Here is a 27,772-nt window from a genome sequence, read left to right as displayed (position 1 = left end):
GGGGGTGGCTAGTGGCCCTGCCTTGGGGGGAATGAATAGGCAGAGGGTGCCCGGGGAGCTGTGGGGAGCTGGGCTGGGGGTCAACGTGTCTCCCACTCTTCCCCCCCATGCTCAGGCTCGGGAGGCAGGTGGCTGGGGCGATGCCCTGCCTGCAGCCGGGGCCTCATGCTGCCTGTTCGTAAACAGGCTGTTATTGTTTGTGTGAGCCCGGCAGCACCCCAGGGCTGCTTGTGCAACCAGGGTGGGGAGCTGGCTCAGAGCACCGTGGGGCTCATCGCACCCCAGATGGAGACTCTTGGGCCAGATCCAGCCCCAGGAGCGCAGGGAACCCTGAGCTGCACTCATGCAGAGCCGGCAGCCCCCAGACATGAGCTGCCCCTTCCCAGCACCGAGCCCCCCCGCATGGAGATGCCATGTACAGCCGCATGATGGAGAGGTACTCGCAGATGTGCCCGCCAAGACCCTCTCTGTGCCACGGAGTGGCTTCACCCCCAACCAGCAAAGAGTTTTGGGATTCCCCTTTCCCCTGGGCGATGGCCAGGACCAGCCCTGCATCCCCGAGTGGGCACACCACACAGCCCCCTCGCCCTGCGGGCTGGAGCTGGGGTGAAGCAAGCAGCCATCTGCACAGCCCAGCCTCGCCGATGGTATGTGGTTGCCCCGGTTCTGGGCTGTAGGTGAGCCTGGAGAACTGGGAAAAACAGGGCAGGCTTTTGTCTTCTTGTGTGTCTCGTCCCACTGGAGGAAGCACGGCCATGGCGGTGCTGGCACAAGGAAGTCCCACAGTGGCACGGCACGGCTGCGCTCTGGCTATCGGCCACCGCGGCCCTGGGGAGCAGAGGGGCTCAGCTGTGTGCGGTGCTCAGCAGGGATGGTGACGGGCACAAAACAATGATAATAAAAACGCACATGGCATTGCTGCCCATCACTGCTGGGTGAGGGGGAGTGACATTTCCTATGACCTCAGGCACCCCGTCAGCTCATCCAGCGTGGTGCTGAGTCCCTCCGACCTGTTTTATGAGGTTAAAACCCACACGATTTGCTTTTCTTGCATTGCTGTTTCTAGCACCCAGGCAGGTGGTGCCCATTTGGTGCCCACCGGTACGTCCCTGCCCCCTTCCCAAAGCACAGAGCCCAGTCCCGCTGCCCGGAGGCAGACCTGGCCAGGGAATGAAAACAGATCTCAAAGCACGATATAAACCAGCGTCAGGCTTTGCTTTGAGCCGGTACCAGTGGGTGCCAGGGCTGGTGGCAGGGGGCTGGTGCAGTGGTGGCCACCGGCTGGGCGGCATGGCCATCCCGGTAGAGGGCTGGCGTGTGCCTGGCGTGGCCGGGAGCAGCGGGAGTGGCGTGAGAGCTGGCGTGCACGGGGTGTGTGTGTAGTTGTGTGCGAGCGCCTGTTTATATAGGAAGGAGCCAACCTACAGTTTCAGATTTCAGACCTCGCTTATCAGCCGAGCTGTCCCTGAGCTGTCCCTGAGCTGTCCCTGCCAACGCTGGGACCTGGCTGCTCTTGGAGGTGACCAGCTCTTCGCCCCCTTCCCCGCCAGCTCCCCGCCTTGGCACCCAGCCCACTGCCCTCCCCACAGCCGGCGCCATGGCCCCGGCAGCGCCTGATGAGCAGGTAGGCTGAGCCAGCCGTGGGTGCTCTGTCCTCGCAGCTTGGCCCGTGGTGGGGGTAAGGAGGGGACTGCAGGAATGAAGGAAGAGCCCCAAGGGCTGAAGCAAAAGCGATGGGGATGCTGGAGGGGTTGGCACGGCACTGGGGCAGCGGGGAGTTGGGCTTTGCCGGAGGATGGCTGTGGAGCCGCTGGCGGGGCGAGGGCTCGTGGGGAGGGGGGCTTGTGAACGCAGCCCTGGCCACCAGCACGGTGGAGGCATCTGAATCGAGCCCACGGGTGGGCAGCGCATCCCACCGGGAGTGGGCATGGGCATGGGCACGGGCATGGGCACGGCACGCGCCCGGCTGCGCTCTCCCAGGGGTTAAACGTCTTGCAGGGAGCTAAATGGAAGGTGTGGCAGGGAGATAAAGGCTGGCAGAGCTGGGAGTGGAGCAGAGGCACCCAGTGCCTCCACACAGCTCGGCTGCCGGCTGGGATGCCGGCTGGGATGCCGGGTGGGATGCTGCCCACCCGGCGGTTCGTGGTTGGCAGGGGTGGTGCCCGTGCCCTGTGCCGTGGGCTGGCTCTGAAGCCAGGGGAGCTGCCATCCCTGCCCTTAGCTGAGCCGGCTGGGGAAGAACGCTGTGATCTCCTGGAAGCGCTGCTTAAAATCTCCTCTCCTCCTGGGTGGGAGGCTCATCTGCATCACCTGCTTTTTGCTGTTTAAAGGCATGTTTCAAGACGGGCTTTTTTAAAGTTACCCTCTGCTGTACCCTGCCATGCCTCCTTGTGCTTTCCTGGAGCCCGGAAAAGCCCCCTCCTCCCCAGACCCTCCAGCTGAGCCATCTCTCAGAGCAGCCGGGGGGTTGTTGACACCAGCACCCTGCAGTCGCTGGAGGATGCTCCGGCACTGGGCAGTGGCGGGCACCACAGCCCCTGCTGGGCAGCTGTTGTGGGTCTTCCGTGGTCTGCAGCACGGGATGGCCGTGGTTTCCATCTCATTGCTGCCAGCCATCTGCAGGGATGCCTGGGAGATGGGAGTGATCTCCCCACTGCTCTCCAGCACTGGCGGGGCAGTGGGTTTGTAGCTGAGCCAGATCCTGGCACCCTCCAGCTCCTTCCTCCCCTATTGCTCCAGCGATGGTGGGTGAAGAGCCCAGCTCCAGTCTGGAGCAAATTGATCCCTCCCCTTGGCAGCATGTCCTTCACTCCATCCCAGTGCTGCAGGGCCACTGATTAATTTTGTGACAAGGAGGGACTTTTATGGAGGGACAGCTGGGATGTCACCTCTGCGGTCCCCACGCAGCGCCTGATCCATCCTGCTGGGGCAGGGACACGTAGGGAGGGAGGATGCATCAGGGCAAGTCAAGTGCATGGCTGGCTTTTGTCCACTTACTGGTGTCCTAAGGGGCTGAGGTGTCCCTTGTCCGTCCCCTTGATTCCTAGTGACTTCTAGGCCAGCCTGGGCTGTGGACACTGGTCTCCATGCATGCGGAGCATCCTCGCCTGACCCAAACCCACAGAAAAGCAGGAGCCACCATGCTGCAGGCACCTGGCGAAGGGATCTCCCACCTCTCAGGCGCCCGCCTGCTCTTCCCACACGTATCGGCCCATCTCTGCCCTCTGGAAACTCAGCACAAGCCTCCGGCTTTTCCCAGTGCTGAGCAAACCAGTTCCTTGCGGAGGGCAGCCACCGCGCTTGCTCCCCTCGACTAACCCTAGTGCAGCTCCCCAGCCCCAGCTGCCTGCGAGCATCCTCGGGGGGATGCTGTGGGTAGCTGCGTCGCTGACGGGCTCATCTGGGCTGTGCCGCCACTGTCAAAGGCATCACCAAGGGCCCTTGCTGGGCTGGGACTGGGACTGGCCTGGCTCCAGCCCCAGCCCGGCTCCGTGACTCGCATCCCACCAGCTTCCCTCCCCGGGCACGGCAGCAGGCGCTGCAGCCGGAGCCTGAGGGCTGCATCTCCCCGCTGGGGCGCAGGGAGGACAGGGACGACGTTTATTTACGTGATGCTGGGGGAGAAGGGGGAATTGGCAAGAAGCTCACTTGCAAATGGGATTTCTGGGAAGTGGAAGGAGGCTGGCATGCGTTCAGCCTGGAACTGTCCTGATTTCCAATTGGAAACATCCCACGGTGACTAAACTTCATTCAGGGGAAGATCTCGTTCTGCAGAGCCGACGCCGTGCTACTAAACTCACCCGCGGCGTTTGCACCATTGTGGAGGTGGCGGCGGGGAGAGGGACGAGGAACAAGACAAGGGCTGTTTGGTGACACAGAGGTGTGCCCTGGCCCCGTGCTGGCTTTGCACCACCCCGGGAAGCTCTGAGGGTCCAGTCTGGTGGGTGCGGAGGGTTTGCAGCTCCCTCTGCTTTTCCCTCAGCAAATTCCTTGCTTTTCCCCCTGCAGCTGACCTCTGGGGCAGCTGTGGGCTTTGTGCGCTAATCAGGACGCAGTTGGGAAGCTGGAATCGACCAGTGATTCACTGGGAAGCTGTACGCGTCTGCCCCAGCCACAGCCCTGCCACCCCAGGGTGTGGTGGGCAGGTGACAGCAATAAAATTGGGGCTGTCCCATCCGCGGGCAGCGAGGGAATTGCGCTGGTGCATTTATTTAATGGCTGATGGAGGAGGAGGCTAATGACTCGGTACGGCGAGCACCTGCAGGTGGGTGTTAATAAGAACAGGACGGCGTCCAGCCTGCCCTGCCCGCCAGAGGCTGTGCCCCAGGATGGCTGCGTTGGGACAGGAGTGGGTAGGTGCCCCAGGGCCACCAGGAGCCCTTGGCTCCCCAGCGCCCACGTCCTGGTGCAGAGCTCGGCAGCAGGGCTCGGTCAGCTGCGGTTTATGGGACTGCTGGGATTTGGTGCAGAGAGCCCTGACATTGATTTATCGCTGCCTCTGTCCTCTGGCTGTGTCAGCGCAGCTCAGGGCTTGGGGGGGTCACTATGGTTCCCTCCCACCAGGGATGCCCCATCCTGGGATGGCATCGCTGCCAGAGGTGGGGGCAAGCTTGGCAAAGGCTGATCCTGAGCCTGTACTTGGGGTCTGGGTGGGGGGTGGGGGGTCTTGTGCGTGTGTGGGTTGCTCTGTTTGCTTAAGAACAAACCTGGTTTGGGGGACCTTTGGTCCTCACTCTGTGCACAGTGGCCAGCAGTATGGGCACGTGCCCAGGCAGCTTTGGGGCTGGGGTCTGTCAGGGCTGGGGCCAGGAGTAATCAGCGGCATCCTTGGGTACCAGGCTCGACTCCTGCCCGTGGTGGATCCCCATCGTGATGGCTCTTCCCTGGCACTTGGGAGCATTTTTGGCTGCTCCGCACATTGCACTCGTTGGCACCCACACCGTGGCAGTGGGCTGCTCTGCAGGGCTGTGGGATGTGCTGCCGATGGCTGCGGGGATGGAGAGGCTCGGCCAGTCCGGAGCTGCCCGGAGCTGGTGCTCACCCCGTCCTTGGGAGCTATTTAGTGCAATGCACTTGCACAACCGAGACGTGTGCGTTGTTGCATCACAGCTCGGTTACAAGCTGTTCTGAGGCCTGTGAAGGTACAGGATCAGATCTAAAAATGGAGAGTTTCCCCATATACCGCCATCACACCCATGCCGACGTAAAGGATGTGTGGCATTGCACAAGGAAGGCAACTGGGACGGTGGTTGTGGAGAATGACAGGTTGCCCGCGATGACAACCTACCAGCTGGGCCAGCTTCGCTGCAGCACAGGAGGCAGAGCTGAGCTGCTCCTGCCCAGGGCTAAATCCCCGTGGGCACACGTGGCCACGCTGGGCCATGATGGCCATCAGACCATGACGATGCCCTAGGATGCACGTGCCTCTTTGCAGAGACTCGAGCGTGTTGGCCTCGCCACTCTGGCAGGTGTGGGGCTCTGTGCCGGCACGGCATGGCACGGCACAGCCAGCTATGCCAGGAATGTGCCGAATGCGTTGGGACTTGACTGCGGGAGGTCGAGGCGCAGAGCAGCCGATGAGTCACTTGGAGGGCTGGCAGCGGCATGGTGAAGCTTGTGAGCTGGGGCAGAGCCAGAGTTGCTGCAACCCCCTAACTCAGAGCCTCCTCAGACCCAACCCCCCATAGCAAGCATGCCAGCAGTGCTCTGCCAGGGTCCTGCGGTGGCAGCGGGGTGACACAGGCTGGCAATATTGGTGTTAGCAGAGCAACGCGCCCTGTCGTGCCCCCCGCACCCTGGGATGCTGCACTTAGGACTTTATTTTTCCTCTGTATGAGCGCACCCGTTTGCTAAAGTGCTTGAGTGAGAGCTACCCCACGGGAGATCCGACCGCGGAAAATTGGTAATTTAGACAAATACAATCAAGAACCTCTGCAGGGAGCAGCACAACCTGCTATGGCTGATGGAGCCCAGGCTGGGGCTCACCCTGCTCCCTGTCCCGGTGGGCTCGGAGGCGAGTGGGAATAGCAGTGCCCTGAGACTCACTGCCAGGAGCAGGGGGATGCTTAATTTTGGCACCCTGCACCAGAACATGGCTGCATCCTGCTCTGCACCCTCCAAGTGCTCCCAACTCAGAGTGTTTGCAAGGAGCTTGTGGTTTCGTGACCTGTGTGGGTGTGGAGAATGGGAAATTCAACAGCCGTGCCCGTATGCAAAGGGGCTGCGCACATCATGGGCACGGGGAGCCGAGCTGAGCCCTGCTGCCGGTCGGTCTTATCAGCCACTGTGCCTGCACTTATTTACAGTTCCTTCCCATCTGTGGTTTTTTAGCTATTTGATGGTCTTCTATCATGATTAAAACCATCCCCAAAGCAGCCCTCCGCTTTCCAGCCTGCACGGGGTGGTGCCGTGCAGATGTTTGTCCAAGGCTATTTATGAGCACTCGCAGCCTGGATGCCCCCGGGGCCGCGGCTGGGGCTGGAGAAGGCGAAATTTGCTGCGTGTCCATGTCCGAAAGCCGGAGCTGGGCTGTGGTGCCAGTGGGGCACCACGGGCTGTGAGTACCTCCAGACCTGTGGGAGCTGGGATGGGGATGAGGTTGGGGACTGAGCTCCTTCTGTGCCCTCTGCCTGTGTAGGGAGACGCGGTGGCTGCCCTGGGCTGGCATGGGATGCTTCTGGGGCAGCGGGGACCGGTGATGCTGGATGGGCTTGGGGCTGGGGGGGATAGGGGTTGGCTCCCCAAGTGTCGTTGTGCCCTGGGGCTGTGCATGGGCAGAGCAGGGCTCTACCAGCTCCTGGCAGCGGCGCGCCTGGAGGTTAATCATTCAACCCCTTCGCAGGTTGGGTAATGCAGCCGGTGGCAGGGGGGTGGTGGGGACATCTGTCCATCTGCCTCCCAGACCTCGGGCACAGGAACAGCCCCTGTGCTCCTCCTCCAGCTCCGGGTGCCCGTGGCTCCTCTCGGTGCGGATGCACATGGTGGTGATCCGGACAGTCCCATGGGTACTGCAGCGTGCAGGAGACCCTGGCATCGGGGTGCTGGCAACACCGTGTGCTGGCTGAGCGGCAGCTGCAGGAGCTGAGCCGGCCCCCGGCATGGCCAAGGGAGCCAAGAGCCACGGCTGGGTTGTAAACACGCTCGGATAAAGTTACAGCCATTGATGTTCCTTGGAAAAGCTGCATGAAGGGAGAGCTGTGGGACCCCTGAGCTGAGAGATCCTGTCCTGCCCCGGCTCCTACACTAAGGAGGGGATGGATGTGCCTCCTGCCTCCATGGGCAGCCAGGGAGAACAGCCCCCTGCCCTGCCACACTTCCCCACTCCTCGGGGGGCAGAGGGCTATGGGGCTCAGCCCCCTGGGATGAACACTGCTGGCTGCCCCCGAGGGTGGGGGAGAGCAGAGTCTCCCTGCAGCTCCCACCGAACTGAGCCGCTTGTGCCTCGGCTGGAAGCAGAGGCAGGATGCGGCCCTGGGGCTGCACGGGAACATGCAGGGCTGCTCCGGGGGCCATGCTGCCGGGGGAGCGGTTTGGGGTGCATAGGGATATGATGCTGTGGGGCCCTGGGGGATGCAGAGCCCCTTGGAAACCCCTTTGCATCCCTGAGCGGTTGGCCTGCGGTGGGCTGCCGTGCCGTGGTGCCGTTAAAGGGGCTTCCAGTGGGAGCAAAGGATGCCTCCCCACGCTCGTCCCGCAGCGGCGCGGTGCCGAGGGGGTTAAGGCTGCTGGCAGCTGCCGTGGCTGTTAATGATTGATACCACTGACGGTCTCCGTGGGCTTGGAAGGAAATCATCCACCCCAGCCGGCTGTGGGAGAGCCACCGGCTTGGCGAGCGGAGTGGACGGAGGGGACGCGCGGTGGCACCGGTGAGTGCGTGCGTGTGTGCATGCGTGCGGGGCACGGAGCCCAGCCGTGGCACACGTGGGCCATTGTCTGTGGCCAGTGCCCGGCCATCCCCAGAGCAGCTGGGGACCCGAGGGCAGGCGGTGCGGTGGTGGGCACAGCTGGCAGTGGCGGAGCGTGTGGCAGGGAGGGCACTGCAGCACCCATTGCTGTCAGGATGCTGGTGTGATGGTCGTGTGCAATGGGTTAAGCAAGTGCTGAGGATTTGTCCCAGCAGGATTTCCCCAGTAATCTGTGCTCCTGACCTGACCTGGCTGGGGAGGGCTTGGGGCCAGGTTTGTTTTGATGCCTTGTACCAGCGATTGCTTCAGACAGGTATTTCTGGCTGCTGGAATCGGTTTCTTAAAGAGCTTAGCAAGAGGTTTAAACCCTCTAGGTCTGGGTCCTGCTTGTGACTTGGAGGCTGCATTAATAGATCACTTTTGGTGGAGGTGTCACGGCTGGCCAGGCACCTCCGTCCCCCCTGGCTGGGGGTCCCAGCCCTGAGCTGTGGCCCTGCCACCCCCTCCCCCTGCAGCCCCAGCCCCCAGCCGAGGGAGGGGGAAGGTCTGCAGCCCCACACCGCTTCCAGATTTGTAGGAGGCTGTGGGGTGTGTGGGGAGAGGCTGAAGGATTGCGTCCTGATCCGATAAACACTCTTGATGTCTCGTCCACTCACCTGTGCTGGTGCCCTGTGCCTCTCGGTGTGTGCCGCGATCCAGCTCCGTGTGCCAGCAGCCTCCCCCCGCTTCTGAGCCCCGCGGTCTGTGTTTACATCTGGGGGATCCGTTCCCTGGCCACCTCACAGCTGGAGAAGGATGCTTGGCCAGCGATGCCACAGGAGAGCTGCCAGCTGCTCTGGGCTGCCCTGTCCTGCGTGGGCAACATGACGTGGGCAACGTGGTGACCCGCTGCACGTAGAGTTTGGGCTCTGTCCCCAAGAAGGGGTGATGGAGCGACATGGTTAAAGCAGGGCCATGGGCTTGGTGCTGCCAGGACACGGACTGTCACCTGCTCTGCCTTGGGTCCTGGGCTGCTCCATGGCATGGCTGTGACGCTCCCCAGATGTCACCCCAATGCATATGGGATGCCGCTGCGCCTGCCCCGAACTCTCCACCTCCTGCAGCAGCGCATTTTGGCCCGGCTACCCCTGTGGGCGATGCCTGTGATGGAGCTGGGGTTGCCAGGGAGATAAAACACAAACTCCCGGTGCTTTTTGTGCTTTTCCCCGACCCCAGCTGGAGCGGGAGCGGGGGACTCGCCCTCCCCGCTGCCGGCAACGCTGGCTGCCAGCAGCCGCTTTGTTCTCTGGAAATCCCCTGGCTTCCCCCTGCTCCTGGCCATCCCGCAGTGCGAGGACAGCGAAGACTTCTCCCACTCTCCCTCCCCACAGACACCGGCCGGGATGTCCCTGCTTGGGGCCACTGCCAGTCCTGCACCAGCCTGGCTGCCTGGCGGTGGTGACGTTGCGTGTGGCTTGTGGGTGCACGGGAGCCGCCATCTGCCCTTGCCGAGGACTTTGCCCTGGCTTGGCAAGCCCGGCACAGCAGCCCTGCTGCTTCCCGCCTGGATCCAGCTCAGGCTTTTCTGCCTTCCTTCCCAGCAAGGCTCCCACGGGGACCCCAGGACTCGCAGCAGTGTTGATGGCGAGCCTGTGCTTGGCAGGAGCAGGCGGTAAAGCCTGGCCTGGCCGCGGTGCTCGCCGGCTGCAGCCTTATGCCAAAACCCTCCCGAGGTGCACGGGGCGAAGCTCTGTGGGCAGGGGCTGCTTGCCCCGGGGGGGCTCTCACCGGCATCGGTGGTGGGTGCTGAGCAGGGTGCTCCTTGCCTGGGTGCTGCGGTGGTGGCTGACGTGTGCAGTTTGTCACAGGGGTGAGGTGGCAGAGGGGACGGGCGCTGGAATTGGCACCCTCCCTCCTGGGGCTGCTTTGGCACCTTCCCTTTTGGGGCTGCTTCACGGCAGCACCCGGCACAGACGAGGGCAGGAGGCAACATTCACCTTTGCATTTCCCTCCCTGGCGCCGTCCCAGGAGCAGCCGGACGGGAAGGAGGGAGCGTGGCAGGTGGGCACTGGGGCTGGCGGCACGGATGCTGCTGGGCTGTGCCCCGGTGCCGGAGGGGGCCGGAGCTGGGTTTGGTTAGCGTGGAGGGGCTGCGCTGCCGCCGGCCCCAGCCCTGATGGACGCCGTGCCGGAAACGCTGGCTCAGCTGGATGGCGGGGCCGGGATTAGGGCAGGGATGAGGTGATGGAAGAGAACCGGCTGCTGGCCCCTGCCATGCCGGGAGCAGCACTGCGGGGGTGGGCTGGAGGGAAGCCTCAGCCTGCGGCTCCACACCAAGGTCTGGGTTTTTGAGTGCCCACAAGCCGCTTTCTTCCCAGAGGCTGATGGTGCTGCAAAAACGGCGGGCGCTGGGATTTCCCGAGCTGCTGCTCGGCTCTGATGAGTCCGTGGCGGTGCCTGGCCAGGCACAGGGGGTTTCTTGCAGCTCTCCATCCCACCTTTACCTTTGTCTCCTCATCCCCTGCAACCTTTCCTCCTTCCGATGCCCTCTCTCAGGGCTGGCATGTCACTCTTACAAGTCCAGGGTGATTTGGAAATGGGGAGCAGCATTTCCCACCAGGTTGTGGCCTGGGCTTTTGGCCAGGCTGGGGCTGGCACAGGACACCCCTGTGGCCAGCTCAGCCCTGCTGAGGGCATGGGGATCGTGCAGGGCTAGTTTTTATTTTTTCCTGCTTGAGTCATCCAACGGGGATTGAAGTAGCTGCAGTGATGGAGCAGCTCAGGGCCTCACTCGTCTGAGAGCCGGAGCTAGGGACGGCCCTGCACAGAGACACCAGAGCAGCCGAGCTGCTGGCACTCGTCCCCTGGCTGCAGTGACTCCGCCAGACCTGCTCACGCTGTGCCTGCAGAATTTAATATTTTTTTTTTTCCCCTATTGCATCTCAAGCACATGCTGTGCCAGCCCTGTGGGGCAGAGCTGAGCCCCCTGCACCCCCTGCGCTGGGTGGGATGGCCTCAGCGGCGTGGAGGGTCTGGTTTATTAGTTAAGTATAAAGCATCTGCTCCTGCCCTGGGCTCCCCTTGCAAGATGTGGCTTGACAGTTTGCACTTGCTCCTCTGAGGGTGGGTTTTCTCTGCCAGCCCCGTTGCGGGGGCTGTGGGTGATGGGGTGACCCCGTGTTCCTTCTCATGGGTGCGGAGCTCCGCAGTTAACTGAGAGAAAAGGGTTTTCAAGGGCTCCAGTCAGAGGAGAGGGATGTGGCTCAGGAGGAGAGGTGAAGAAAGGGCTAGAAAAACAGAGGAAGGAGGCCAACGCACAGGGCGTGTTTGGCCGGTGGCCACGCAAGCCCCTTGCTTGGGAGCCGCCTGGATGCTCACCCTGCGAACAGGGGTAAAACCTCCAGACGAAGGGTTTTCATTATCGCTTCGGAGTGGGGTTGCAGGCAGCTTTGGCTGCCTGCCCCCTCCTGCTGCTGCTGCCTGCCGCGGTCCCGGGGCGGCAGAGCCCGGCAGCCGTGGTGGTAACCCCGCCGTCCCAGTCCCAGCTGAGCCCCCCCGGGGGCTGGGGCGATGGGGGTGGCCAGGCGCCTGCTGGAGCTGAAATTCGGGTTGGGGCGTGGGAGGACGAGGCAGTTGGATGCCTGGGGCACACAGCCAGCCTGCGAGCTGGAGGGGTGATGTTAGCTCACGGGGGAGCCCCCGCGGCTCTGGCATTGTACCCCAGCTGGTGCAGCCCGAGCAGGGATGGGGTGGTCAGGCTCCCTGTAGCCCCCCTGCCCGACCACTTTGCTCTGGATTTAGGGCTTGGCAGGCTCCGGCACCTGGGCAGTGAGCCTGCGCCCCCCCCCCCCCCCTCCTGCCTGCTCGCAGCCAGATAACAGCCAGGAGCCCTGACACCACGGGGAGGGCCACGGCGCAGGAATGGTTCCCATTAGCTGACAGCTGCCACACACGGGGCGGGGGGGGGGGATTGGGGGCTGCTTGGCTGCATCCAGTCAGCCGAGCTGGGCTTCCTATCCACTTTTGGAGACGACCACCCCTGCCCCCCATACCAGCCCTCAGCAGGCTTTTTCCAGCCCTTCTGGTGCATCCCACCTTTCCCAGGAGGAGGGGTCCCAATACAGCCAGCAGGAGCACAGCTGCTGGCACCTGCCAATGCTTTGCCCCACGGCGAGGCGTGCTGGGGGGCTCCCCGCACCCACTCCCCAGAGCAGGCTGCAGGCACCCCGCGTGCACCAAGCCCCTAGTGTGGGCCGATGCTGGGAAATAGCTGCCTCCTGTCACCATTTCACCTGCTCCTTCCCAGCTGGGGCGGCGTTAACTCTCTCGCACCCTCAGCTGCAATTGAGAGCAGCTATAAAGCAGCCCCCCCTCCTGCCTTTCTCTGTTCTGGGTTGCACCCAGTGCTGCTCCTGCCTGTGCTGCAGGGTGATGGGGTTGGCACCCATGCAGTGTGCCAGGGAATGGGGTGGGGGGCAGCTTGAGGACGTGCCCCAGCCATGGTTTGTGGTTTGAAAGAGCTGGGAAGCTGTGACCTTCATGGGCAGTGGAAGGAGAGCCAGGAGGGTTGTCATCCTGCTCTCAACAAACTGGAGCTGTGGGGAAGGGGAAGAAAAGCAGCACTGAGCGAGTTTTGTTCTTCAGCTACTGCATTTATTGCTGTCTCTTGCTCCTTACCTTTATAAAAAAGCCAGAGGAGGTTTAGAGAGCTTTTCTTTGATGTTTACCCCAAGGAAAAGCACTGACTCTTCTCCCCTGCAGCTCTCCTGGGAGGTCCAGGGGAGCCCCCTGCCCCTGAGCTGCTGTTTGCAGCCCTGAAGTGTGTCCACTTGATCAGCCCCAGAGGATGCCATGTCCCTGCCCACCCCCGGATACTAATGACTGTAAAATAGCCCAGCTGGTGAAGGGAAATGGTGCCTGCTCTGGGCAGAGCCAGGGCTGAACCTGGTTTGAAGGCTCCCAGAGCAGCCCCTGATCCTGACACAGCTCCCCATGCCACTGAACTGGGGTGATGGGGGTGAAACCCCAGTGTTCTGGGGGGGGACTGTGCCTCTGGTGCAGCTGTGGATGGATGCTGTGGCTTCTACCTGCTCCTCCTTTCCTGCTCCTGCCACGCTGTCCCCAAAAGGGCCTCATGGCTTTGGTTGGTGGCTCCCCTTCCTCCAGAGAGGCCACGCCACCAGGTGAGCATCGGCTTTGTCACAGGGTGGAGGGCTGGCACATGCCCCAGGGCTGTTGGGGGACCTTGGCCCCAGGGCCGTTGGGGGACCTTGACCCCTGGCTGCATCATTGCAGAGGGTGGCGGTGGTTGAGGAGCAGGTGAGCTGCTGCTGCGGGGATGCAGGGACAGCTGGCACTGGTGGGTTTGCCAGTGGCGTGGATGCTGGCACGAGGCTGGTGCTGCACACGGGTGTTGTGGTGAGCAGGTTTCTCTGTGTGTGCGTGTCTCGCCCCGTGGCTGGTGGCCGGCAGCGTGCCAGCAAGGAGAGCAGCGACGGCATCGCTCAGCTCCTCCATGCCCAGGGAGCAGCTCCAGCCCAGGGTGCCCTGAAGGGGTGGATTTATTTGGTTTGGGAGCGGTAATGCTGCTGCCTTGGCACATCCTCTGCCCGTGCTGGAGACGTGGTTCCCGTCCCTGGTTGCTCCCCACCATCCTCCTGGCAGGGACTGCTTATGCCAGCCAAGGAGAAGCAGGAGCATCCCTGAGCCAGGCACGGGTGCTCACCCAGTTTACCCCAGGCTGACCAACAGGACAGCCCCAACTTCAGGGCACTGTTTTTTTGTTTTCAGGAGGAGCAGGTGAATGGTGCAAGGGCTGGGGGAGGCTGGGCTGAGCGCTGTAGGCTGGCTGGCCAGGCAGGCTGTGTTCCGAGGTGGTCCCGGGGTGCTGGTGGAGTGGGGACGTGGCGTGATGGAGGCCAGCTGGCTTTCTGTGCTCCGCTTCCTTCTTTGGAGGTTTCTTTGAAATGTCAGCGCTGCCTTCCCTCCCTCCCAGCGCATTATCATAGCAGCCCTGATGGATTTGCATTCGCTTTCCCAAGTGCCGTGCCCAGGCGGAGGGTGGGTCACCCCGAATCCTGCTCCCAGGGCTCCCCGCTTGTAGCCTGCTGAGGTGTGAAGGGCTCCCCAGATTTTTTGGGTGCTGAAGCCCCGGTGCTGGGTGCCTCCCGGGATCCCGTCCCCCTCCCAGCTGCAGCTGCTGGGTTGTTTGCTGGTCGATGCTCCCCGGGATTTTCTCTTGGTGTGACCTGGGGAAGGGAGAGTGGCGTGGGGAGGGGGGAACGGGGACGGTTTGGGGACAGAAGCAGGGGGAAGGGATGCAGCCAGTGAATCCAGGGCAGTGACAGAGCTCATCTCAACGCGGCTGCCTCCCGCACCATGACACCCCCCCCCCCCCCCCTCCGAAGCAGCAGCCCTTCACTCGCTGCTGCCCTGCCGGGCTGGGGGGGGCCTGCAGCCCCTCGTCCTGCCCCTGGTGTCCTTCGCCTGCCGCCAGCTGCTCCCCAGCTCTGCACCTGGGCTGGGGGAGGTGGCGTGTGCCGCGCTGCCCTTCGCCTCTCCTCTGCGCGGGGACGCGAGCGGGAGCCGTGTGTTCCCATCGCCCGGCTGCCGCACACCGGGGCTCCCCAACCCCGGCTGCACCGGAGCCGCCGGAGCCCACAGGAGCTCCGTCACCGCTGCCACCGGGCACGCCAATGCCATCGGAACAGGGCTGGGGGACTGGGACATCTGGGAGAGGACAGCGAGACCCTTCGGCTGCCACCGGCATCCCCCTGCCCACGCGGGGCTGCTGCCCCCATGGCATGTGCTGTCACCTTGTAGCGTGGTGGCACGGGGCTGGCTGTGCCCACCGCTGCCATGGTGGGAGCTGGCAGCCGGCGCTGAGCTGGGAGGGCCCCTGGCATCATGCTGAAGTTTCGGGCGGACCGACGGGTGAGGTAGGACCTTGGGGTGGGCTGGTGGGAGCCGAGGGGGGCCACGGGCTGGCGGTGGTGCGGGACCCTCAGTCTGGGCAGTGGCTGCTGCATTGCAGTGCTTGGGAGGCGATGTGAACTTGGGAGTTTCTGGAGCGGGGTCAGCCGAGGGAGCTGCTGCCAGAGGGGTGGTTTAAGGAGGTTCTCTGGCTGTTCCTGGGGTCTCGCCACATCTGGGGGTGGGGGTAGGCACTGGGGTGGGTGCCAGGAGGAGCTGCGGGGGCTGCAAAGCAGGGTGTGTGTCCTGAGCTTGGTGGCAGCGTGGGGGGAGAGTCCAGCCCACCGGAACAGAAACGTGCTCTGGCGGGAGGTCGTAGGCAGGATTGGGGGGACACCCCGGCTGGCGCTCAGCCACACTGGCAGGTCTCGGTAGCCCCCACTTTCCAGGGCTGGTGCGGTCGGGGTGCTGCTCGCTTGGCATTTGCACCCTCCCTGTGCGCCAGCATCACGGGGGGGGCTGAGACCTGCCCCGGTACCGCCGCTTACACCCCTCCAAAGTCACCTGCTAGGGGCAAATAGTCCGGGAGCAGCCCCAGCCCCAGGTGGCAGAAACCTCCTTTGCCGCTGTCGGAGCGTGGGCCAGGCAGGCTGTTTTCACAGATAACTCATGTCAGCCGCGGCACAGTAAAGCCCAGTGCCGGGGGGGGTTGGGGAGCAAGTGCTGCCCCTCGTTGCAGGGTGCATATACATTGCCCAGGTTTCTGAGGTGACCCCAAGGGAGGGGAGTGCTGGTGGAGGTGGGCAGATCCTTGGCAGGGTGCAGGGTGGGATGTGCGAGCGGGAGCAGCTCTCAGCAGGGCTTTTTTGGATAGAAAGTGGTTAATATCCCCAGAGCCTGGCTGGAGCCCAGGTTCGGGGTGAAGCGTGTGTGGATGGGATGGTCTTGGCAGCTGCGTTTTCTTGCTCAAACTTCCCCTGTTCTGCTGACACGCAGAAGTTCAGCAGCGCGCTGGGCTGTTGGCAGTGTTGGTTTTGCGGGTACTGGGGGCACCCGTGTCCTGGTGCCTGGCAGCTTTGGGAAGGAGGGATGTCACAGGGATGGGGTCCGGTACAAACGTCCCAGGATGGAGCCCTGAACCTGTGGGTGCACCTCATCCTTCCCTCCTGCCGCAGCTCCAGCAGCCAGGGCCCCGGGAAGCGGCGTGCGAGGGGGTTCCCAAGCCGGAGCAGCGAGGTGCCGGGATGCCCGGCAGCACCGGCTCTGCGGGATGGAGCAGGGATACTGCAAATGCTGCCAGCCAAGCCCGGCGGGAGCCCTGCCTCGCTTCTCCGGGGAGCCCCGCATGGCCGGCAGCAGCTGCTTTGGCTGCACCCCGGTATTGTCAAAGCAGCGCCCGGGGCTGATGCTGAGCTGGGTCTGATCCAGCTGCAGCAGCTCGCGCTGGTGGGTCCTCGGCTGATGTTTGGGGTCTTCGTGGCCAGGTGACTGCTCTTAGCCTGACTCAAGGTGTTTTGGCACATGGTTCTAAAAAAGCAGCAAGCCAAAGGCAGGGATGTGACGTTGGGGACATTACTGCAGGCACAGCCCAGGATGGGCCATTGTTGCTGCTGCTGCAGCAACTTCTGAGTGGAGTTCATGGTAATGGAAGTGATGTGGCCAGCAGAAGGAACGAGGGCTGGGCCACCAGAGACCTCATTTTGGCTCCCAGTGAGGCAAGTGCTTTCTGGGAAATGCTAGTGAAATATGCTGAGTGGATCTGAAGCGTGGGGTTAGTGGGGGTGCGGGGGAGGGCAATGCTGGGGGCAGGGTGCGGGGAGCCAGCCCCAGTGCCGGTGTGGGACAGCAAAGCGCTGCTGGTGGAGCAGCAAACGGGGTGCTAAAGGCAAAGGGGTTCTGGGGCCGGGGGACTCTAACCACCCCCCCACCGCTGTCTCTCCAGCCACAATGAAAGGCGGAACACGTTCCTGCACCCAGTGACGGGACAAGTTCCTGAGGACACCTCAAGGCTTGACTTGCAAAAGTAGGTTGGCTCCCAGCTCCCCTGGTTTCAGGGTCTGCGGGTGGGTTGCGATGGGGGACTGAGGTGGGCTGGGGCGTGGGGGGCCAGTGCCTGGGGTGGGAGTGCTGGGGACGGCTCCTGTGGGGTGGAGAAACGCAGATCTGCTGACTCAGCTGTCCTGTGCCACAGACCAACCTTGGACATGTCAAGCAAAGCGGGCAGCAAGCGACCAACGACCATCACCAGTGAGCCCACCAACCACACCATGGTGTCGGAGGGGCCCCCGGAGCGCCCCGGAGGCCGGGTGGGTGCCCGGAGCCGTGCGGCACGGCAGGCAGCAGTGGAGACGGGGCGTCGGGGATCCCCCCGGGGACTGAGCGGCTCCTCTCCCCCTCTGCAGGCTTCGCGCTCCTCCCGCAAGGGCATCGCCTTCGGGAAGCGCTCCAATTCCATGAAGAGGAACCCCAATGCCGCCGTGACCAAAAGCGGCTGGCTCTACAAGCAGGTACTCGAGGCTCTGCCGTGCCGGGTGACCCCTGGGACGATGCCATCCCCTTCCCAGCTGCCTGCGCTGCAGACCCCTGGCATCACCCCCTCCTGGGTGGGTGCTGCTCTCACTGCCCCTCTCTTGCAGGCCAGCTCGGGGGTGAAGCAGTGGAACAAGCGCTGGTTTGTGCTGGTGGATCGCTGCCTCTTCTACTACAAAGGTACTGCAACGTGCACCCACCCTGGGTGCCCCCCACAAGCTGGTGCCCCCCAGCAGGACCCGGTGGCCACCAGCCAGGTGCCTCCGTGCAAACCTGAGCTGTTGACGGGCTGGCAGCAGGTTTTGCCAGCGTGGATAGAGGGGTCCGGAGGTGACAGCCCACCGGGAGCGGTGGCCGTGCACAGAGAGCGTCACTTTGTGCCTTTGCGCTGGCGTTTGCTGCACCAGAGACCTGAGGGGTTAATGCCTTCCCAGGCTCCCTGGCAGCTCGCTGGGCTCAGCCCTGGCAGCGAAGCCGAGGGCGGGCATGAATAATTGAGCAGGCTGTTGTGCGAGCCCAGCCGAGCCACGCAGAGCTGCCTGTGAGCAACAGGCAGGCAGTGGTTTCCCACAGGTGGGCTGCCTGCCTGCCCCCCGCCCCCCCCGGGCAGGAGCGATGGGACCGTGGCCCTGGAGCAGCTCGTGGGTCTCTGCTGAGGGGGAGCTGGGGCTCCCAGCCCCTCCCTGAGTGTAACCCCCGTGTTTGCCCACCAGATGAGAAGGAGGAGAGCATCCTGGGCAGCATCCCCCTCCTCAGCTTCCGCGTGGCAGCGGTGCAGCCCTCTGACAACATCAGCAGGAAGCACACGTTCAAGGTCAGTGCGTGGCTTGGAGGGGACAGAGCACTGGGACAGCACTGGGGTGGCGGTGATGCTCGCGGGGTCCCCGCTGCTCCCTTGTCTTGCTTTCCTGGTGATGGGGCGTGAAGCAAGCTGGGGAGAGGGGTGACTGCAGTAACCCCCTGGGGATACCCTGCGCTATGCAGATGTGCCTTCTGCTGGGGAAACTGAGGCACGTGTGGGGCAAAGCAGCATCTCCAAGGTCATCACCACCCCAGGCCTGAGCTGCTCCTGGGCTCAGCCCCTTGGGGTGCACTACTATCCCCCACCCTGGGGAGCTGCTGGCTGCAGCCCCCTCCCTGCCCTGCTTTCCCCTCCGCATTGCTGCTCCTGGCCAGCCTGGCCCTGCCGGCTGCTGCGGCGCTTGCCGGCAGCGCTCCTGGAGCCAGATGTAGAGAGATGTCCCCAGCTCCAATTTTTTTGTAGCCTGCTTTGACTGGTGTGCGAAGGCAAATGTAATTGCAAGGGCGTAGCCTGTAGTGAGTCGCTGCTCGTCAGCCTGCGCTGCCGTGGGTGATGGAGAGGAGCGAGAGGCGGCGGGTGGCTGCTGCAGCCAGGGCTCTCCTGCGCCTGTCCCTGGCAGCAGACCTTGGCTCTCCCTCGCTCAGAGCAGGGTCTGAGCTTCCCTGGCACCTCACGGCGCTTGTCAGCGTCACCGTGCACCTCCACCGGCACAACCACTCGTGCTCCCCACAGTTGTGGATCGTTAGCGCTGGCTTGCTGGTGCACCCATGCGCAGGCTGCCTGGCACTCGTGTACTTGTGCAAAAACCCAGCGTGCACCTTCCTGCCGGTGCCTGGGCTCCCCACAGGGCTCTGCGGAGGAGGTTTTCCAATCCAAGGGATGGATTTTTGCAGCTGGGTCACCCTTAAAGCCGCATTTAAGCTGCAGCTGAGCGTGGTTTAGGGCAGAGCATTGGCAAGCAGCAGTGGTGGCCAGGAGCCGTGCGTGGGCTCTCCCACGTGCCCGTGCTGACGCTGGCAGCCGGTGAGGTGTCTCTGCCTGCAGCTTCCACAGAGAAGTGACCTGGAGTTGTCAAAAATCTCTCTCGGCTCATGGCACTGGTGGGGAAAGAGCCTTGCAAAGCTGCTGCCCACGAACCGAGCTCTGCGGGCGCATGCCAGCCTTTCCATCTGCACGCGAGGGTTTGGGGGGACAGTTTTGTTCAGAGAAGGGTAGAGAGGGTATGGACAGCCAGGAGGGGTCTGTGCCACAGTGCCCATGCTCCCGCCACGCTACGGCTTGACCCTGTGTCTGTTTCCTCCTCCTCTCTCCGCGGGCGAGGATCCCCGGACAGGAGGTCTCTCTTCGTGCCCACCTACCACGCCAGAACCCAGGCACCACCTAGGTAGTACCTTCTTGTCTTTCTGATGCATGCAGAAGGGTGAGGGGCCCACAGGCTTGCCGGCATGCTCTGCTCACCCTGCTCGCGCTAAATCAGGGGACGAAGCGGTCTGCTTTGATCTTTTGCTGCAGAGCTTTTGGAGGCAGGAGTGCATGGGGGTCACAGGAGGTAACCCCGCAGCTGGGCACAGTGGCTGCATGCTCTGGGGAAGGAAAAGATGAAAAACCCAAAGGAGGGTTTTAATCAGACCCCCAATTTTATTTTTTTTGTTGTTTGGTTGGTTTTTTTAAGAGATTGAGCTGTGAAAATCTTTCAGGGGAAAACCCTCCTGCTTTCTCCCTTTTCTTCCTCCTCACTTCCTCCTGTCCCTTTCCACAGAGGGGGAAGGTGGAAGCTTCAAAAAAGCCCTAAACAGCCAGACCTGCCTTCCAGCACTTTTCAAGTGCAGAGTGGGCACTGACACCTTGGATCATAATTTTCCCCCAAAAATGTTGTCTGGGCCAAGAAGCCACCTTCCCCCTAACCCTGCATGAACGTCGATGCTCCATCCAGCGCTGCCGCTCTCGCTGGGATGTGGACCCTTCGCCAGCCCCATGGGGACTCACTCGATGCTGGGGTGCAGCAGCCTCTGCGCTGGGGTACCGCTCCTCAGGTGCATGGCCCTGGGGGCGGGGGGGCAGGTCCTGAGCATCGCTGGAGGCAACCATGGGGGACTCGGGGCCCCAGGGGGACCCCCTGCAGGGGGACGAGGCTGGCGCTGCCTCTGCAGAGCCTTCCTCCTGCTCAGCTGCTGAGGAGGATGCACGTGGCTGCGAGGCTTGGGCAGGGAGGGAGGGAGGACCGCGTCTGGCTTCTCCTGCAGCGGCAGGACCTCGTGCCGGGGTGGAAATGGAGCTCTCACCCTCCTGTCTTTCTCTCTCCCCACTTCTCTGCCTCCCTGCAGGTGACGGTGTGCTGGGTGGAGGAGATGCCGGCCAGTAACCAGCAGTCCCTGTCTCCCCAGGCCGAGCACGCTGGCATCCGGACCTACTTCTTCAGCGCCGAGAACACGGAGGAGCAGGAGTCCTGGATCCAAGCCATGGGCGAAGCCGCCCGGGTGCAGATCCCCCCAACCCAGAGGTCAGCGCCCACCATCTCCCCGTGGCATCTCCTCTCCCCTGGTCTCTGGAGATGGGGCAGAGGGGCTGTGCGCCATGGCTGGGGACCTTCTGGGAGTGTGAGGGTCCCTCTGGAGAGCAGAGCTGGGGGAGCATTGGCCCCCCAAGGCTGAGGGAGGCACAGGACACTACTGACCCCCCCAGGGGCACTGCAAAGGGAAGGTAACGCTCTCTCCTGTCTTGGCACCCCCAGGCACGAGAAGCCAGACTCTGAAAACATTCCCCCCAGCAAACACCACCACCACCACCACTGCAATGCCGCCCACCGCGAGCACCCCAAAGCTGACCCTGATGCCAAGACCCGGGGGGAAGGCGATGGCCGTGGCTCTGAGAAGATTGAGAGGAAGCCAGAGAGGACGGAGAGCAAGAAGGAGCCCTTGGCCAAAGCCAACGGCATCACCGGGCAGGAGATGCCCTCGGAGCCCGGCAGTCCTTACCCTGAGGCACCGCGGGTACCGGCGAGCGTGGAGCGGCCACCCCAGCCCAACGGCTGGCCATACTCATCGCCCAGCCGCCCCGGCAGCACCGCATACCCCGCACCCGATGGGGAGAGCGTGGCCCACCGCCGGGGCTTTACCCCCCGCACCAACCCCGAGAAGATCGCCCAGCGCAAGAGCTCGATGACGCAGCTGCAGCAGTGGGTGAACTCGCGCCGGGGGGCTGTGCCCCCCGAGGAGCTGCGGAGGTGAGGGCTGCGGCGGGCTGGCTGGGGACAGAAGGGGGTCCTGCCCCCAGGTGATGTTCTGGGAATTTTTTTCCCCTTCCCATCTGCTTTCTCACTTCCTGGGGTCAGAAAAAGTCCTTTCTGGGATGTCCCCATGTACCAGCTCTAAGCCACATGTGGAACACCCTGGAAAGCCCAACAGGGTGGGTTTTGGAGGGGAGACCACCATGGGGTGCCTGGGAGGAGGGATGCCGGGAGGGGAGACCACCACGGGGTGCCTGCGAGGAGGGATGCCGGGAGGGGAGACCACCACGGGGTGCATGGGAGGAGGGATGCCGGGAGGGGAGACCACCACGGGGTGCATGGGAGGAGGGATGCCGGGAGGGGAGACCACCACAGGGTGCATGGGAGGAGGGATGCCGGGAGGGGAGACCACCACGGGGTGCCTGCGAGGAGGGATACCAGCCACCCAGCTTTCCCGATGCTGATGTTGGAGCTGGCTGCTCTAAGGCTGTCCTTGCCCACCAGGACCCCTGGCTGCGGGGCAGGGGGCTGGGCACCTCCTGGCCTCCAGCCTGGCTCTCACAGCTCTCTCCCCTCCTCCAGCCCCACCAGGTTTTACCCCGTGTCTCGCCGGGTGCCCGACTACTATTCCCCCTACTCGCCCCAGTACCCTGAGGACTACCAGTACTACCCTCCCGGGGTGCGCCCCGACAGCATCTGCTCCATGCCCGCCTACGAGCGGGTGAGCCCCCCCTGGGCGCTGGAGGACAAGCGGCACTCCTTCCGCAACGGGGGCACCTACCAGCTCCGCGAGTGGAAGGAACACCCTGGTTTTGGCCGGCAAGATGTTCCGCTCTGGCTACCCGCTCCTGGGAGGCAACCAGCCTACTTGGATGAGGTGGATGCAGCCTCGGGCTCTCTACGACGGATGTCACTGCAGCCCCGCTCCCGCTCCGTGCCCCGCTCGCCCAGCCAGGGCTCCTACAGCCGGGCACGGGTGTACTCCCCTGTCCGCTCACCCAGCGCCCGCTTCGAGCGGCTGCCACCCCGGGGAGAGGAGATTTACGCTGACCCTGCCACCTTCATGATGAGGCGATCCATCAGTTCTCCAAAGGTAAATGCCTGTTGGCGCTCGGGGTGCACAGGATTGGAGGGGGACCCTTGCTGGAGATGTTGGGGATGCTACAGCACAGCTTGTCACCTCTGTGTGCGCAGCCTGGCTTCAAAATGCCACCAAGTCCGTGGCTTGCAGCATCTGATGGCTTTAGGTCCCCCTCTGCCATCCTGCAAAGCTGACCAGATTGTGGTGGTTCCCTCCTGGCTGCTCCTGTGTTGCTGTGGGGCAGGAGGGGATGGGATGGGATGCCCAGGGCCACCATCAGTGATGTGCTCCCAAGCAGGGAGCCCTGGTGTCCCTGTCTCGCTGCTGTGTGCCCCAAAGCCGGGCCTGACCCTGCTGCAGGAGTGGGTTCTGCCCCTGCCTGCACTTTCTGGCCTGTCCCACACCTCTCACGTGTCTCTGGTTTTGGGGGGTGGGGTGGGGTGTCTCCTTTCTTCTCAGTATGATTATCTGGGCGACAGACGACCCGTTCCTGCAGGAATGTATCCGTACCACTACCCGGCATCCCCCACCATCCATGACAAAATGGTACGTATGCTGCTGGTGTCGGGGGGAGCCCTGGCAAACCGGGGTGCACGCAGCCCCCCGGGGAGGTGGGCAGCGCGGGGGCTCCTTGCTCAGGTGGCTGAGGAGGAACCGCTCTGCTCCAGGGGCAGCTTTGTGGGTCAGAGCTGGGGCTGCTCTGGGGCAGATCAAGACCACGGGTCCTTTTACCGGTGTTTCTGGTCCCCCCTGGCCATACCCTGTGGAGATCCTTGTGGAAAGGCCCCCAGTCCCTGTCCTGAAACCCCCAGGTCGTGGGGGTACCCTTGGACCCCCGTATGCCCTGCGATGCTGGGCTGGGCTTGTCACTCCCAGGGTGGTCCCTGGCTGAGGCTGCCGTGCACCCTGCACCTCTCCCCCTCTTGCTTCCTCACTTCTGGCTAGAGCTGCTGCTTTTTCCTGCGTTGTGTTTCCCCTCACAGCGCTGAGGGGTTGGAGCCGGCGGGGTGAGACCGGCAGGTCCCCCCAGCAGAGCAACAATCCTGAAACCATGGGGCAGGACCGGCCGTTGGAGGAGGGAGAAGCACGAGTTACCATAAGCTACCCATGCTGCCATCCATCCTCACTAGCCGCAGGCGCAGGGAGAGGGCCCTGCCTCTTCCGAGGCACCGGTAGCCAGGAGGGAGAGCCGGGAGGAGAGCGTGTCTCCCGGCTCCGTGCCACGGAGGTGCCTTGCTTCCCCGGCCGAGAGGTCTTTGCATTTCCGTAGCCTTCACCTAACTGCTTTGCTTCTTCTTTTATATGTTTTGTGTGTTCGTTTCTTGCCGCATGCCTGCTGGCTCCTGGTAGGATGAACTTTTAGACCTTCAGTTGCAAAGAAACCTAGAGTATTTGGACCAGCAGGTAGGCAGAGCTGGCTGCAAGCCTCACGCTGCTTACGTCCCCATGTGCCCTGTCCCCAGCGGCATCGCCTTCCCTCCCAGCGCAGCATCTCTTCCCCTAACATCCATCCTCACACTTCTTGGCATTAAAGCAGCACGAGTTGTCCTTGGTTTGCTTCTTCCATCCTCCCCGTCTGTAGGGTTGCTCATTGCTTGGCAGAAAATCCCCCTTGCAGTGCCTTTTGTGTGGTGTGCTGGAGCCGGTGGGGGTCACTGGGGCAGCCCCCCACATGCCCAGGGCTGCAGGGAGCTGCCCCCGGGGTGCAGGGGAGGCAGCCGGCTCTGAAGCCCTCCCCAGGTCGGTCTGCACCATGCTGGCCCAGGGCGGTGCAGGACACCGGTGCGTGGTGCCAGCGTGGCCGTGCTGGATGGTGTGTCGGCACACGCAGCAGTGCTCCAGCATCGGTGCGAGCTGGGCTGCTGCAGCTGTCCCAGGGCTGGTGCCCCCTACGCAGGGGGTGGCCGGGGGGGAGCTGGATGGGTGCGAGGTGGTTTCGGTGACGTGCTGGCCCTGCTCTCCTCCTCAAAGGCGAGGGGCTTGATGCAGGGTGGGCGTGAGGCACCTGCCGGCACCGATACCAAAGCAGCAGCTCTCAGGTTTTTGCATGGCAGATGGTGTTTGGAGGAAAGCTGCGAAGTGACTTCATCCTAGGAGTGGGGTGGGGGCAATCCGGCTGGGAGAGACCCCCAGGACAGGGAACAGCAGGGACCAGCTGAAGTCAAAGCCAGGGACGGGAGCTGTCGGCCGGTGCTGCAGCCAGGCGCGTACCCGCAAAAGCCAGGCTTGCACTAAGGGAGCTTCTCCAGAGACAATCTCATTAGTCTGCAAATCTCCATCGGTGCAGTAATCGCCAAGATCTGTGTCTGCCTTGGAGCAGAGCCAAGGACAGGCAGGAGCACTCGCTGCAATAAAAGCTCTCTGGATTATTTCACAGCCATCGGCAGCAATGCAGGCTCTCCGAGGCTCTTTAAAACTCCCGAAAAAAAGCCTTTGCATCCCCTCCTCCTCTCCTGCTGACCTCTGGAGAAACTAATTCGAAGTGATGCTGTCAAGTCTCTCTTTTCAAACAGCTTGCTGCTTTATTTTCTCTCTCCTGGCTTGTCCGGTCATGGGGACGGCTCCATCGGCTGCACGTCACCTTGCTGACCTGCACCCAGTCAGGGTTTGGTCCCTGGTTTGTGCTTAAACTGCCATCACCCCTTGGACCTTGAGGGTCCTGGGTGTGAGGGGCTTCCCTTGCATCATCTGCTGTGGGCTCCTGCAGTGTTCCTGCAGGCAGAGGCAGCGGTGAAGCTCCAGTGCCGCCGATGGGTCCCCGTGGCCACTGTTGGCTGCGCGGTGCCGCAGCAGCGCACCAAGGGCAGCAGACCCCTCTGGGTGGTGGGGATGTGATCGGACACCAGGGCTGGGGTCTGTCCCGCTCCCCTGGTGGGCTGGGCACAGTTCAGGGCAGTGCTGCAGGCCAGCTGCAGCTCTGGGAGGTACGGGCATGCCCAATGCCATCACCTCCTTGCAGCACGGCCACAACATGCTGTCCCCGCAGGAGCACCCTGTTCCCACCCAGCTGCTCAAGGCTGGTCGACTGGAGAGGGGACGCTGCTGTCCCCGGTGCCAGGCTTCAGTCACCGTCCCCTGTGCCTGGAGCTCGTTTGTGCCTTGAGTGGGGCCGTGCCAGCCCCGGCTCTGTGCCAGGGCAGGACTCCGAGCCATCTGTCAGTGAGGGGCAGGACCCGTCTGTCTGTCTGCTGGGACCACACTGTGCGCTGCAGCCCTGGGCGTCTCTGTGCAAGCTTGTGTCCGTGTGTGCACTTTGCTGCCGCCCAGCTTGGAGCTGGCTCGGTTTTATCTGTGTTTTCCCCTCAACAAAGTTTTCAGGGCATGCAACCAGCCCAGGATACTCTTGAGTATGTAAAATGGAGCAGCAGCAGCCTGGGGCAGCCGTCCCCACGTGGCTCAAGCCCCTGGGACATCTCTTGGAGGTGGCATCTTGCAGCCGGATGCCCTGAGGGCTCCTGGACTGAGCCGCCTCGCCGCTCAGACAGCACCCCAGCACCCAGCACCACCGCAGCACCACGGAGCGCATCTCTGCTGACCTCTGAACTTTCCTTCCCTGTCTGCCACAGATGAGCGAGAGTGAAACCCTGATCAGTATGGTGAACAGGATGGTGGAGACCTCCTCCCCTAGGGCTCAGCTCTACATGCAAGTAAGCCTCTGGCCGCCGGGCCGTGCATGGCTCGTGCATGGCAGCCACGCCAGCCGCCCCGCACTCCATCCCTGAGGTCACCTCCTGCCATTTCCACTCATGCAGACTCCAACATCCATGCGGCTCCAGCACATCATGCTCTCGGGGACCTGCTAGTCCATCACAGGCTTTGCTAATCCATCCATGAGCCACTAAAACCCAGTAAATCCTTGTGCTGAGAGCACAAGGTGAGGATGCAGCAGTCCTGAACTCTCATGCTCGTTTGGGCTGGACTCGGGTGCTTTGCTCACCCTTCATTTGCCATCACGTTGGTGAGGGAAGGAGAAGGTGTGAGATGACGCAGAGACAGGGAATCCAGCCCAAGGCTCGTAAACCAAAGCATTAACTCCTGACCCAAGGAGGGGAAACAGCCTTTTATCCCCTGAGGCTCTGGCCCATTTGTTTCCTCCACCAGAGAGGGCTGCAAAAGCATTGGGATGTCCCTCCTGATGTTCGATGTTTGGCTGCAGCTCAAAGCGCAGGCGGGTCCTGTCACCTGGGAACGTGTCCCTGGATTGCTGCAACCTGCAGCCCATCATGCTGCCAGCCCTGGGCAGAGGGGTTGTGGGGCCCCACCGTGCAGCCCAGGACATCTCCTTGGCTGTGCGAGTGTGCAGCAGCCAGGCAGTCGCTGGGGGTCTCTGATGAAGGGAAGGTGCCTGTTTCCATCTGCTGTGTGCAGGGAGCAGGGACATGCTGGAGGGTGAAGCTGGAGCTGCTGAGATGCTCTCGCTGGTGGAGCTCCCTGCCCAGCGGCAGCAGCATCCCCATCCGCCAGGCTCTGCCTCCAGCCGTGCTGGGCATTTCCCAGGTTCAGGTCTCTTTGCATTTTCCTATGGTTTTAAATGGCTCTGAAGTAGCATCTTGCTTTCTAGTAATAATGATCCCCTTCTTCCTATCTTGTGCCTTTCATCTTGAGATCTTGGAGGCATTTAATTGTTGAGGTCCCATTAGTAATTTAGATTTCCAGGAAAGGAAAATGACTCACAGAGAAGCCGGATGGTAAACAGGCTCTTATGCAGCAGCTGATTTATAGGTGTTTCCACTCTGCTAAGTGGGATTACAGCGTAATCTTTCTGCCTTTGTTTCCCTGCCTGTGAAATGGTGGCAGTTACACACTAGGCAGTTAATGATTCACGAGGCATCTCTTTAACTCGGCTCTTGGCGTCCTGTGGTGAGGTTGTCTCCAGCTAATTCCCGTGGCTTGCCCACCCGATGGGCAGTGGGGCTGGGAACGGGGAGGGAGGTTGTGCCTTCATCCGAGCCACCGGGCAGAGCCAGGGCGAGAGCTCCAGCACCGACATCCCATGCTGCCTGCAGCGCTCGCTGCCTCCCGACCGACGCCGGTGCCTGCCCGGCCGTGCCGGCTGTGGGGAGCACATGCCGCCCCCGGAGATGTGGCTCTCGCCCCTCTCCCCGCTCACGGGGATGGGGGAGAGGGGCTGGGACCTGCCTCACCTTCCCCAGGGGCTCCCGGAGCTGGGCTCACCCCAGGCTCTGCTTGCAGGTGACACCCTTCCCGGAGGCCTACAGGGAGACACTGCATGCCTACAAGATAAGCGAGCAAGACACCGATGTAAGAGCAAATGTCCGTCCTGCGTGTCCCCTCTCTGCCCCGTGCTTTTGCCCCCGTCCCCTGCAAAAGATCTGCTC

The 27,772-nt window shown here is 62.9% G+C and overlaps 1 protein-coding gene across 16 annotated transcripts in view; it reads left to right on the top strand.

Moving 5' to 3' along the window:
- The window catches only part of PLEKHA6 (pleckstrin homology domain containing A6), a 49,007-nt gene that overhangs the window by 11,572 nt on the left and 9,663 nt on the right, over window positions 1-27,772 (top strand). For 5 of the 16 annotated variants that reach the window (XM_080367157.1, XM_080367149.1, XM_080367164.1 and 2 more), the window contains exons 2-12: window positions 16,738-16,818; window positions 16,987-17,302; window positions 17,432-17,504; window positions 18,038-18,138; window positions 20,451-20,626; window positions 20,858-21,349; window positions 21,935-22,445; window positions 22,893-22,979; window positions 23,784-23,837; window positions 26,000-26,080; window positions 27,627-27,695. In XM_080367157.1, coding sequence (XP_080223283.1) covers window positions 16,738-16,818; window positions 16,987-17,302; window positions 17,432-17,504; window positions 18,038-18,138; window positions 20,451-20,626; window positions 20,858-21,349; window positions 21,935-22,445; window positions 22,893-22,979; window positions 23,784-23,837; window positions 26,000-26,080; window positions 27,627-27,695 — 2,041 coding nt within the window. The other 11 variants (XM_080367162.1, XM_080367151.1, XM_080367150.1 and 8 more) reach the window with 10 other exon arrangements.

Source organism: Falco punctatus (genome assembly GCF_963210335.1).
Source record: "Falco punctatus genome assembly, chromosome: 17".
Lineage (NCBI taxonomy): Eukaryota > Metazoa > Chordata > Aves > Falconiformes > Falconidae > Falco > Falco punctatus.
This window is presented reverse-complemented; position numbering and strand designations above follow the sequence as displayed.